The sequence below is a fragment of the Sphaerodactylus townsendi genome, linkage group LG01 (assembly GCF_021028975.2).
Source record: "Sphaerodactylus townsendi isolate TG3544 linkage group LG01, MPM_Stown_v2.3, whole genome shotgun sequence".
In the NCBI taxonomy this organism is placed as follows: domain Eukaryota; kingdom Metazoa; phylum Chordata; class Lepidosauria; order Squamata; family Sphaerodactylidae; genus Sphaerodactylus; species Sphaerodactylus townsendi.
Window position 1 is genome coordinate 82,396,345 of NC_059425.1, and position 13,073 is coordinate 82,409,417.

General features: G+C 39.1%; 1 protein-coding gene across 3 annotated transcripts in view; it reads right to left on the bottom strand.

Moving 5' to 3' along the window:
- Positions 1-13,073, bottom strand: part of FMN2 (formin 2) — a 103,394-nt gene that overhangs the window by 68,385 nt on the left and 21,936 nt on the right. For all 3 annotated transcript variants that reach the window (XR_007243578.1, XM_048485575.1, XM_048485567.1), the window contains exons 2-3: positions 9,403-9,569; positions 5,518-5,665 (exon numbers count right to left, since the gene is read on the bottom strand). Coding sequence is in view for 2 of the 3 variants with exons in the window: in XM_048485575.1 (XP_048341532.1) it covers positions 5,518-5,665; positions 9,403-9,569 (315 nt within the window). In the remaining variant the exon portion in view is untranslated. The remainder of the gene's footprint in view (positions 1-5,517; positions 5,666-9,402; positions 9,570-13,073) is intronic.

The following is a 13,073-nucleotide window of genomic DNA, read 5'->3' on the forward strand; positions in this document are numbered from 1 at the left end:
AAGGCCACGAGTTGGATGCCCCCCCCCCCTCGGTGTGCCACTCCAATCATGACCAAAATTTTTTGCACCAGGACATTTGGTGCCTGCAGGGGCTGCGTTTTTTTAGGATATATGTATCGGCACAGACCAGGGGCTTCAGGGTCATCTGGGAAACTGTCCTTATGGGTACCCCTCAAGAGTTTCAGTGCAATGCAGTTTGGTTTAGGGGTCGAAAGGATTATGCTCAACCCTCAAAGTTAGTGCCCCATCCCCCCATTTTTTCCCTAAGGAGATGGGGGCTACCCTTTTGAGGGTCCATAACTTTGGACCCCCAGAACCAAACTGCACACCAAACAACTTGGGGTGCCATCAAGTTTTCGACAGTCTCCAGGATGATACCCTGAAATTGCCCACAGTGTGTGCTGATACGTCCAAGAATACCCTCCCCAAGAACATCCCCGAGAATTCTGCTCCAAGAATCTTTTGTTCTGCATTGGGTTTTCTGCATTTCCTGCTCAATGGGGGGCTGTGGCAGGCTGGGGAGGCAACATTTCTGAAGGCACAGTCTCTAAACTTTCAGGGTCTCATAAGGAGACTTCCCTAATGATAACCCCCAGGTTTGGTGCAGTTTGGTTCTGAAGGGGCCAAAGGGTTATGGACCCCTCAAGGCTACTGTAGCCCCCCATCTCCTCTATTCAAGCTCCCATTGGAAGAAAACAATGGGGGTAGGGGCACCCCCTTTGGGAGTCCATAACTTTGGACTCCCTGAACCAAACCCCACCAAACTTGGGGGGTATCATAAGGACAGTCTCCTGATGGTACGCTGAAATTTGGGTGCCACTAGCCTAAAAAATGCGCCCCCTGCAGGCCAAAATGAAGAAACCACTAAAAAATACCCAAAACGAACCCAGCATTTCATGCCCCCCCAAGGTGATGCCCTGGGCAGCTGCCCACCTTTCCCAATGGGCATTATGCCAGTGGCTGTCTAAAGAGATCTGTTTCTGACGCCTCTTTAAGCTTTGTCTGAAATGGGGCAAGACATTGGCAATCTATTAAACAAGTGTTACAGACACAACCTGCAACAGCTTTGTCTGGAGTGATTTTTTCTCCAGGAAACCATACTTGCACCTTACTGCAAATCGATGAAAACCAAGGCAAATCGATGAAAACTGAGAAAAATTTAACACTGAAAAAATAGATGAAAACAGAAACCAATGAAAACCAAAGGCAATGAAAATTGAGGTTCCACTGTACTTCAGTCTTGCTGCCTTTGGTAATATCATCCAACAACATATAAATGCTACCCCAGGCCACTGCTCTAAAGGTCCTACCTAAGTGTTTGTTTAGGAGGTTTGATAAGATATAGAGCCTAACTTCAGAAAATAAGGTTTAACAGATTTGAATCATTTTCAATTGGCTCACAAAATGGGGGGGGGGGGGGGGGATCATAGGTGGGAACATTAAGGTGAAAATTAAGGATCTATTAGCTGATCAAATGAGAAATATATTACCACATTAGAATCTCAAACTGTGGTAATTGTTTTGGTAATTACAAAGACTACATTTTGGGTGTTATAGATTTCTACTCATAACAATGTACAATTCTGGGACAAAACTGTTATAACATAAGGAATTAATATCAAATGTAAAAGATCCAAAATGATTAAAGGTCTACTGTGCAACATCTGTGAGAAAAAGAACTGTGCATGTTTAGTTAAAAAACAAGGTTAACATAGACCATTCGACAATCCTCAGAGACCTTCTAACAAGCCTTGATAACCAATTCTAAAGAAGAATAGTTCTGGAACTAGCAGCCTCCAGGGTACAGTGCCACAGCTACCCATAACAACTAACAAACAATTCCCAAAAGAACATTGAGCTTGAAGAGATAATCAAAATAAAAAAGGACTTGTTTCAGAGGTGACACAAAGAGGCCAATTTCAATACATAGAATAAGTTATATTATTTCTAATTTAAAATGGCAGCCGTTGAGATGTGCAAATACATCTATCAGAACCAAATTACGTCTTTATGGGCTGAAAATAGACAACTTACCCACCCTTACATACCACCTTTCATGGCTAAATATGTGAGGATGGGGGTGCAGAGGATCAACAGCACCCAAAATCTCACAAAACTTCATTCCAGTATAGGAATAAAACTTGTACCTCTCCATACCCCAATTCCATTCCTTTCTACATTGGTCTGTCAGCAAGAGGCAGTTAGAGTATGAAGTAAAACCCTAAGGTAGAAGGGAGATTGTAGTGATTGTTTCTTACAGGATTCAGCTTTATGCTTCTTAGCCTCACCTAGGATGCTGACAACCAAGATCAAGATTATCTATACCACAGTATTCCCTATTACTATGTATGGGTATGATAGTTGGACAATGACGAAAGCTGACAGAAAGGAAGTTAACTCATTTGAAATGTGATGTTACAGGAGAATTTTATGGATACTGTGGACTGCCAAAAAAACCCAAATAAGTGGGTTCTAGAACAAATCAAGTCTGAACCCTATCTAGAACCTAAAATGACTGAGGAAGACCCAACATGAGATGAATTATGCAATGGCCTTCCGTTCACAAGATCTGGGCAAGTCTGTTAATGAAAGGATGCTTTGGGGGTCATTAATTGATGGGGTAACTGTGACAGACAGTTGTATAATGATGAGTTGTCCCAGTCATGGAACATTTGGTACAAGAGGTTCAAAAAAAGGAATTCACCTTAAAGTGGTAGTTATGAGAGACCTTCAAATAAACTGACATTTGAAAACTCACAGTTGAGGCTGCCAGCTGGAGTGAGAGGAACATATTTGTTTAGGATCAAGAAAAATCTTGTGTGTGAGGGGAGTAATTTGAGAGTCTTTCCCTTAAGATAATAGCTCCCATGCAAAGGGGGCAATCCCGGTCTAACCATTTCTACTGGAAACAGTTCCTAAGAGAAGGGGTAATCCCTAACTTGCTCTAAAGAAGAAACCTGGGAGAAATTGTGTGTTTGTTCCTAACTCCTTCAACTTAAGAAATAGTACTTCAAGAAGCTTATGTTTATTCAGCTAAGCAGTGACTGCTAAGTGAATTCTATCTCAGTACTTATCCAAAGAATCAATACCTGTCTTCTAATTACATCAGATACTTCCTACTCTTTACAAAGATATCCTAACTTGTTTCCTCAACATCCTAAATTTTCTCATTTCAGTTATCTTGTTACTAGCTAGGTTTATTTTTAAAACCTCCTTGCCAACCTGACTTTTCCATTCCCAGCAAAAGAAACAGAATCAAATCCTAAAATGGTCACAGAGAGAAGAGTAAAATGAGTGGAAGTGACCAGTACCTTAGAAATTAGATGCAGTATAGATATCTAAGAGAGGAAAAAGGAAAGGAATTAAGAAAGCAAGGAGTAAGAGAGGGAGTTTTAGCAGTTGTTTCCAAATTCTTTAGGAGTTTTCAAATTAAATTTTAGAAGTTGTTCACAAGACAGACAGATTAAGCTGGAGATCCTACATTCTGAATACTTATGAGGATTTCTTCCTCAGGGACCATTATAGCCCTTCAAAGAGCTGCTTTTTTTTTGGGAACTTTTGACTATATAATTTTGTGGAAAAAAATTTAAAAGAAGTTTGGAATTAAATTGCAGAGGGCAGCAATATATATTTTAAAAAGAAAGAAAGAAAGAAAGAAAGAAAGAAAAAAGAAAGAAAGAAAGAAAGAAAGAAAGAAAGAAAGAAAGAAAGAAAGAAAGAAAGAAAGAAAGAAAGAAAGAAAGAAAGAAAGAAAGAAAGAAAGAAAGAAAGAGTATTTTATGTATTGTTGAAAACTTTCATGGCCAGAATCACTAGGGTGTTGTGGGTTTTCCGGGTTGTATGGCCATGTTCCAGTAGTATTTTCTCCTGATTTTTCACCTGAATCTGTGGCTGGCATCTTCAGAGGAAGATGCCAGCTACAGATGCAGGCGAAATGTCAGGAGAAAATTCTACTGAAACATGGCCATACAACTCAGAAAACCCACAACATCCAACAGTATTTTGCACATATATTTATTTTCAAATAAATAAGAAAGTGGTCATTGCAGATGGCCATACTTTCCTCCCTGGATTTTGCAAAGATAAAGGTTACTTTAGTACCAATCCCTCTGCACTTGCCTGGCGGGTATCCATAGTCCCTTTACCTTTAGCTTTAATCCCAAGCTAGTGTCCTGATCATTTCATATTCTCTCCTATTGCGGCTGCGCTTCCGCATGAATGACGAATGCCGCCGGGTCGGCGCATTCGATGCCACTCGATGTACGCTTAGGACCGATCCAGACCCGGATGGTTCTAGAAAACTTGAGCCGGGCAGCCGGCGCCCTTGAGCCGGAAGCGCTCGGTGACCAAACCGGCGTGTCCCCTCGCCAAGCCTCGGGCGCCAATACTCAGCGGGGTCTGGGGACCGCCCACAACGCTTCTGGCCCCGCTGCTTGCCAGGAAGTGTCCCCAGGCCTTGGCTGACGCTAATCGGAGGCCCGGGGACATAAAGGCTAGAAGTACAGGGAGCCGAGGGAAGCCTTGGTAGCAAGCTGCTGCCGTTAGCCGCGGCAGTAAGGCTTCCAGCCAGCATTTCCCAACAAGTGCGCTTCCGAGCGCACTGGGAAAACGCCGGGCGTGATAGGATGGGCTGGCCAAAGCGCCGAGGGCAGCAGCTTGGCTGCTTAACGCCAGCTCAAGCCCACTGTGCCGAATGGGCAGGGCCTGGGGGCGGTGTTTTTGCCAAATTCCCAAACCGCCGTTAATGAGATGCAATGTGAGGAAGAGGTGCCTTAGAAGCGGCTTTTTTATTATATTTTTAAAAACCAAATTTTTCCTTGAAACAAATAATTAAACAGTTTCACATTCAGAATTCAGTATACAAATGAACAATGTAAGAAACTTCTCACACTAATAAATTAATTTACTGTTAATTTTTATCAACAATACTTCTCACCAGTAAAAATGGCAAGTTTCTTTAATGTTTTCTCCTAGATTCTGAAATTATCTGCCTCAAAAGTTCCAATTAAGCACTTCCATTCTGGCCTAGTGGTAAAAATCCCACCTATTGGGAAAGTTTGGGGAAATTGAAACACTGAATTTTTGACACACTGTGACTATGAAAGTTGGGGTTGCATTTTAATGGTATCAGCATAGTATTGGGGTTTTGGGGGGGGGGGCTTTTATTATGAGCACTTGGAAATATTTTAAGTAATCATGTCTAATGAACAAATATCAAATTGGTATCAAAATAGTGTCCTAAAGATACTCAAATTTCTATCTTCTGTAGAATGTAGATTTGGATTTCTGAGAAATCAATTGAAACAGAAAAGTAATGAGAAAAGTGAGAAAAAAGAACTATAGAGTCACATGAAATAGCAATAAGATACTGTACAACGTTAAGTTTGTGAATATAAATAAACCTGTTTCCATATTTTCGTTGAGGTACTCTGGGCCTTCTAATCACAAGATAAAAACAATTGATAATGCACTAATTCCAATATAAACAATATATTCTGTCTATATCTGAAGGTTTACCTTTTTCTGTTTGTTTCACTGTCTGCTCTTCATCTGGAGGCTTTGGCGGTGGCCACACTGATGGAATTCTCCTTGGAAATCGCCCTTCGATGTAATCTGATGAATGTGTGGGTTGGTTGACTGCAGCCCAAGTATAAAGCTGATCTTGCTGTAGTTATTTACAAAACAAAAATAAAATGCTAACATAAGATCTTTTAAAGTTCCAAAGATATTGCTTCCAAAGCATATTTTACAATGCTTCTTTTAAATATTGGATTTAAAAATTTTTTTTACAGATTTCATATTTGCTGAATTAGTGACTTGCAAAATCCATCTTTATTTCTACCCATAAAATAACATAGACTTCAAAGAGTGCTGGCATAAATATTTTGGCTACCAATCACAATGTAAGGATTAGTTTGCTCAGGGAAATCTTAAATTACATTTGAATTTAAAAAAGGGAGTCCTCAAAAGAAGAAAAGGCATTTTAAGTGAAACGCATGTTTTACCAGACAAACCCATGGTGGCTGGAGCAGATCTGTTTTCTTAGGACAGCAGTGTTTCTACCTGTCCTACCAACCTTAAAGGTGGCCCAGCAATGCAGTGCCAAGATGAATGCCACTCCTGCACTGGCACAGGTAAGCACCAGCATTTACTTGCAAATAACAGCCTCACCTTTCCCTATAGCAGCGTTTCCCAAACTCTTTTTCCATGGCCCGGTTATTTTAATACGTCTCCTCCATGAACCACTAAAATTTTTATGGTATATTTATTAGTAAAATAAAACAAATTTGAATGTCCATAGAGTTTTTTATTGATTATTATTATAAAAAAGCATTTATTCTTACAAAAATGTAAAAAAATCAAACTAAATAATTCATTACAAAACCAAATAATTTATAAATGAGAAGTGTGATGCTGTTATTAACTAGAAACTTCAGGTTTGGAGAAAAAGGTGACTTTATTCTTCAATCTGGTTCGACTTCCAAGCAATTTCTATATTTATTTTTTAGAAAAACCACTGTTGAAAAGCCTTATTCATACTTATAGGTCGTGACAAAAGGCATTAGAATTTTCCCCCCTTTTTCTGCTAAAACTGGATGCTCCTGGCAACAAGACAGCCAAAAATCCATTAGCGGTATTCTGCTGAAGATGTCTTTGAGTGCCATATCACACGACAGTTCAATTATAGATTCATTATCTGAATCTGGCAATGCTGTCTCAGAGGCCCCTTCCGCACACGCAAAATAATGCATTTTCAAACCACTTTCACAACTGTTTGCAAGTGGATTTTGCCATTCCGCACAGCTTCAAAGAGCACTGAAAGCAGTTTGAAAGTGCATTATTCTGCATGTGCGGAATGAGACAGAGTCTATGTAAAACATAAGAATGTAAGTTCTTATGTTCTTATATTCTTGAAAGGGTTCCTTATCCATGTTTTGTTGCTGCTGATTGGGGGGAAATATTCCTTCAGCCTTGTCTGCAGTCCTAGCAGTTCCTTGATAACAGTTGAGAATGCCATCTAGCATGGAACTCAAATTATACTCTTTCTGTAATTCTGTTAGCTTTGTAAAAGCTTTGTAATTCCCTGCTTTAACATGATGGACCACAGATTGAGTTTTTTAGGGTTAGGGTTTTTTAATTGCAACTTCCACCTTCTCTTGCACTTTAAATGCAATCATATTGCTACCTTGTAATGTCAGGTTTAAATTATTCAAAAAAAAAAATCAAAAACATCACAAAGGTAGGATACCTTGATTAGCCAATTGACATCATGAAATCCGTCTTTGGGTTCAAATATTACATCCCTAGGCACTGGGAGATGGTCTAAGAACATTAAAACTTATTCTTTTATTTGAAGAAGTCTTCTTAAAACATTCCCTCTTGATAACCATCACACTTCACAGTGTAAAAGAAGATGTTCATGTTCACTCCCCATTTCTTTGCACAAGTTAGAGAATATTCTTGAATTCAATGGACAAGATTTTATAAAGTTCCTAAATTTTACACACTCTTGCATAGTTGCAGTTAAAAGCAATGGCATTTTTTAAAGGCCAGTGCTTCTCTGTGAATGCATACACAGTCTGGTGCTACGGCTTTGATCTTCAGAAAAAGTCCAGTACACGCACCTGCCATTGCGCAAGCTCCATCGCTACTCAACCCTACACATTTCTTCCATTCAATGCCCTTTTGCTTGATATAATTTACAATCAAATTAAAAATTTCTTCAGTTGTTGTTTATGTTGTCAGAGGTTTACAAAAGAGAAATTCTTCGTGAGTTGTATTGTCAAAATTGTATCTCACAAGACAAATTAGATTGGCATTGTCTGATATGTCTGTACTTTCATCAACTTGCAAAGAAAAAACCCTGCACTCTTTTAAGTGATCGACAACAGTTTCTTCGATATTATCTGCCATCTCCATGATTCTATGCTTCACTGTGTTATTTGATAGTGTCAGCATATTTACTTGGTTAATCTGTTTTTTATCACATATCACATGTTTGAGATGCTATACATAGGGAAATCAGTTTAGAAATATGGGAAGAATTTTGGTTGAAGAGACCTAAATTCACCAAGGCAATTAGACTGAATGAAAATTATTTTAAAATCCTCCATAGCTGGTATCTCTATCCGACTAAATTAGCGAAGATGTATCAAAATTGTTCTGATTTATGCTGGAAATGCCATGCTCAAAAAGGTTCATTTATGCACCTATGGTGGAATTGTGAGGTAAGCCAAAAATACTGGCATAAAGATTTATTGTAATATTAAAAAAATTAATATAGAAGTCCTGTCTAAGCCTGAAGTGTTTCTGCTGAATATAATAGAAAAAAAATTGAAAGAAGTGTTGAAACACTTTTTAAAAATATATGGTAGTGGCAGCGAGAATACAATTTGCGAAGAAATGGAAGACTGGCTGATACAACTTCTAGAGTATGCATCTTATGATAAACTGTCTAATTTGATAAGAGCTAATACGATTGAAAAATTCTTACAGATTTGGGAATTACTTGTGAACTTTTTACACATTGATAAGGACTATAGGAACTTATCTATGTACCTGCAATGTTAAAGTTTGATTCTAAAAATTTGATATATTCTTTGAAGATAAAACTGTATGTTAATATGTATTCTGCTAGTAGGAAGTGCCATGAATTTTGTTCATATATATATATCTTCCTTTTACATATGTAATAGCAATGTTTGAATGTATTAAGGACATCAGTCACATTTATAGATTTTTTGTGTTTATTGTTTATATATTGTATATTTCTAATCTTTCTGCTAATAATTTTTCTAAAAAAAGAAACATGAAAGAGGAACAAGCTTCTTTTTTTTTTTTTTTTTTTTTTTTTTTTTTTTTTTTTTTTTTTTTTTTTCTGTTTAAACACAGCACAGGAGGAGGGTTATTTAACTTTGGCATGTGTATTTCACATCTTTGGCCTAAGTTTGCACACACACACATGCACTAGTTACTATGGCATATAAAAAATTAAATTGAAAATACTGAAAAAGTATATTTTCTGAGAATTTTGCAATAAATCATATTATATTATTTCTGGAGTCAGGAATAAAACACAACATTTTCCTCCCTAAAACTGGTTAGGGATTGCTCCCTTTCCTTTGGAGCTATTCCCAAAAGGAATGGAACTCAAATCACTTCCCTCACACATCATCCTTCTTCATCCTTTCTTCAGATACTAGCCCCAACTATCAGCTTCAACAGGCAATTTTCAACTGTAAGTTTCTAATAGATTCTCTCAACTGCTAACTGTTTTTTTTCTTTTCAATTCTCCTGTCACTCAAGGCTCCATCACTTGGCAGCTGTCCATCATACATATGAATATATGAATTAATTCAAACATGTCTTATAAATAATACCAAGACTTATACAGTGACTTACATCAAAGGTTGGTGCACTTTGTTGTGCACTTTGACTACATGGTTCTCTGAAACAATCACTGAAGGGGAGAAGTAGACCCATTGCAATGATCCAAGAACAAAGCTTCTCAGCTTCCTCTTGTGGTGCATTTTCCTGCTGGCTAGACAGCTTTTCCAGTAGAGTTCGGCCTATAATAATTAATTAATACATTAGTGATTAACAGCAACTGCCTGTGAACCATACAAAGTACCTAAGCGAACATTTAACTAAAATTTTTTGAACAGAACAGCCATTCATGTGACTTGAGAAGCTAAAATAAGAGGCAAAGGATTATTTTTTTTCCATGTGACATACTTAATACCTAGACTATCATTATATATTGGGGTTAAGATTTATTGCAATACTTTTTGCAGAAACATTACTTGATAGAAAGGTGGGGTAAAATATTTTATTAAAACAAACAGATCAGTATAACATGCTTGGATTTTTCTTAAAGATCTTGTCTAAGTGTCCCTCCAAAATTTCCAAACATTCTAGAAAATTATAGCACTCTGATGAAAAGGAAATGAGGGGACACACCCTTAGCTGCAACAAATGGACAGTGAATACTAGAGACTGCCATTTTTAAATTGACCAATAATTTGGGGAAAGATGGAAATAAGACAAATTGTCATAAAATGATTTAAAATAGTTTATTCTAAAACATTATATAACTGCTTGGCGTATTTAAGAAGGATTGCAAACATTCAGAAATTAATTTGGACAGTGATAGGATGTAACATGTCTTTTAGACTTACTGAGCAGATAATGAGGCAAAAAGATATGATGATATTCCAGTGCAATCCAGTACAATCCAGTGCATTTTATAAACACATTTGATGGAATGAAAGTGATCAAGTTTAATACAAATGAAGAAACAGATTAAGATGGTACAGCTGTGAACAAATGGTAAAAAGAACTAAAGAAGACACAAACACAGATCAGCTACCAAGTATAAAGGTCAAGAAGAGGCATAAGGTTTCAAAATGTTGTATACATTTGTTAAACTAGTAAATGAGGAGAAAGGTTTGACTGCTAGTAAATATTTAATACTAATTTGGTCAATATTTGTGAAACATATTTGTTAAAGATCAAATTATAAATAAATAAACATAAAAAATAAACAAGACTATCCCAATGAGTAAAAACTTCATTGAAAGTACTTATATTAGATAAGTCATAAGCAAATTTTAGTCCACATGGTCCATAAAAAGATAGCAATAACTAGTTTGCAAATCTGAAATAATGGAGAAGCCTTCATATACCCAACTTGCAACAATAAAAAGTTTTTATATGTTAAAACAACTGTGAATTTACATACAAGGAACAAGAGAAGAATCTTCAGGCAAATGGAAATAATCAAGAAAGAGAGTTTATGTATGTCACTTAAGGTACCTGCCCAAAAGCCCCTGGTGCAGAAAACACTGCTGTGGAAAGCAGTTCCTTTTATTCCTCAGTGACAACATGAGACCATTTCCCACAGTTCCAAAAATGTCAAGAGTGATAATGATTTATTGCAAATACATAGGCAAACTGCCAGAGATGTACAGGCTATAGCCGTGGTGGCGAACCTATGGCATTCATGTACTACAATTCCCATCAGCCCCTGCCAGCATGGCCAATTCCCACCAATTGGCCATGCTGGCCAGAACAATAGATGGTAGATTATAGTCCTAGAACATCTAGAGTGCCATGGGTTTAGCCCACCCTACTAAATTATAGGGATATGGGGTTACCAATGTCCCTGGGCGCACACCTTTCAATCAAATGGGGGGACACTGGGAGCCCGGTGCCCCCCACATGACAAAGTGGCATGTGCACCAGCTGCACACCACCAAGCCCCACCTCTTGCCTCCATGCAGGCTGGTTTTTGCCCTCCCCAGGTCCTGGGGATGGCAGGAGCCAGCCTGCAGAGAGGCGAGCCCCGCCCCCACCCCCAGCTTTTATGCAGACTGGTTTTTGCCCTCACCAGGCCCTGGGGACAACAGGAGCTGGTCTGCAGAGAGGCAGGGGCTGGCCTCCATGCCAGTCAGCTTTTGCCCTCCCCAGAGCCTGGGGATGGCAGAAGCTGGCATGCAGAGAGGCACGCCCTGCCCCCACAACCTGATCTCTGTGCAGACTGACTTTTGCCCTCCTCAGGCCCTGGGGATGGCAGGAGTCAGCCCGCAGAGAGATGGCGGGCAGGGCTCAGACCAAGCCCTGCCCCCAAGTCCCATCCCTGAGCACAGGGGTGGAGGGGGCACCTGGATGAGGTGTTGCCTTCGGGGACTATTTCCCCTCGATATGCTTATGCAAACCAATCATCTCATGCTATCCTGTTTCTTCTATTGTCTCACAGCTTCATTGTCACTAGTGGTATTTGTCTAAGCAATAGTAAGCAGTAATAATTTGTAGTGACTCATTACATGCTGATCAACTGCAATCTTTTCAGACAGTTGGACAGAGATGTTTGAGATTACAATAAAAATGTCACTAGCAAATGCACTCTAAGGCTAAAAAAATCCATCCGTTTCTTGATCTAGCTTCAAAAAGTACTACACTATGAATACATATTTATTTATTTTATTTATAAGTCACACATCCCCTCATGGTCTGAAGGCAGCTTCCAACATAAAACAGTACCATTTCAATACTCTGAAATAATAGATCCAGCAACTTGACATGTCAATAAAACATATCCCAAAGCTGGCAAATCTCAATAGATTACATATTAAAATTCCCACAGTTTGCATAGAAAAATTATGGGAAGAAGAGGATGGAAGGAGGGAGGCCTCTAGATGGAACTGTTGCTGCCTCAACCATAGGCCTGCTAGAACAGCTCTGTCTTACAGGCCCTGCAGGGCTGGGGACTCCTTTGACAGGGTGTTCCACCAGGCTGCGGCCAAGGCCAAGAAATCCCTCTCTGGTTGAGGTCAGCTGGATAGATTTTGGGCCAGGGATCACCTGCAGGTTTTTGTCAGCTGATTGTAGAATTTTTTTGGGGGGGGCATACTGGGAGAAGTGGTTCCACAGATATGATTGTTATGGAAAATATTGATAAGTTGTGAGGTGTTCATAGATATATGTGCTTCAGATATGAGGTCAAACTTTGCCCTAGCTAACTTTGCCCTAGCTATTTTAGAAGTTGTTTACTGAAACGGATGCTGAGCGCTTGCAAGGAAAGAAGAAGTGGTGAACCTACGTGCAAGAAGAGAGGAAGTAGCCTTAACATGTGAGAATCACTTATGGGTACACTAGTATAAAAATACTGTTAGCTGGAAATAACTGTTGTTCCCGCTGGAAATAACCATTGCTTAATTACCTGTTGCTTCAAACCGCTGAAACTAACAGAAAAACTAGTATAGGGGATTTTGGGGGTGGGTTTAATGAGATCGTTGTACTGCATTGTGATAGGTAGATTGTGAGCCTTGGGTCAGCCCCGGGGGGCATGTGGCATCTCGGAATTGATCCAAGAGACAGAGAGGGAGGCTTTAAATTGAGCTGCACTGCGATGCAGACTTCAGGGAGCCACACCTCGGTGCGGTTCCCTCCTCCTCTGCAGACGTGAACATGAATAAACGTGAATATGAATGCTCCATAACATGATGGCGTCAGAATATTTAGGGCTTTGAAGGTAGGTACTAAATCATTAAGCCTGATTTGGTACTCTGATT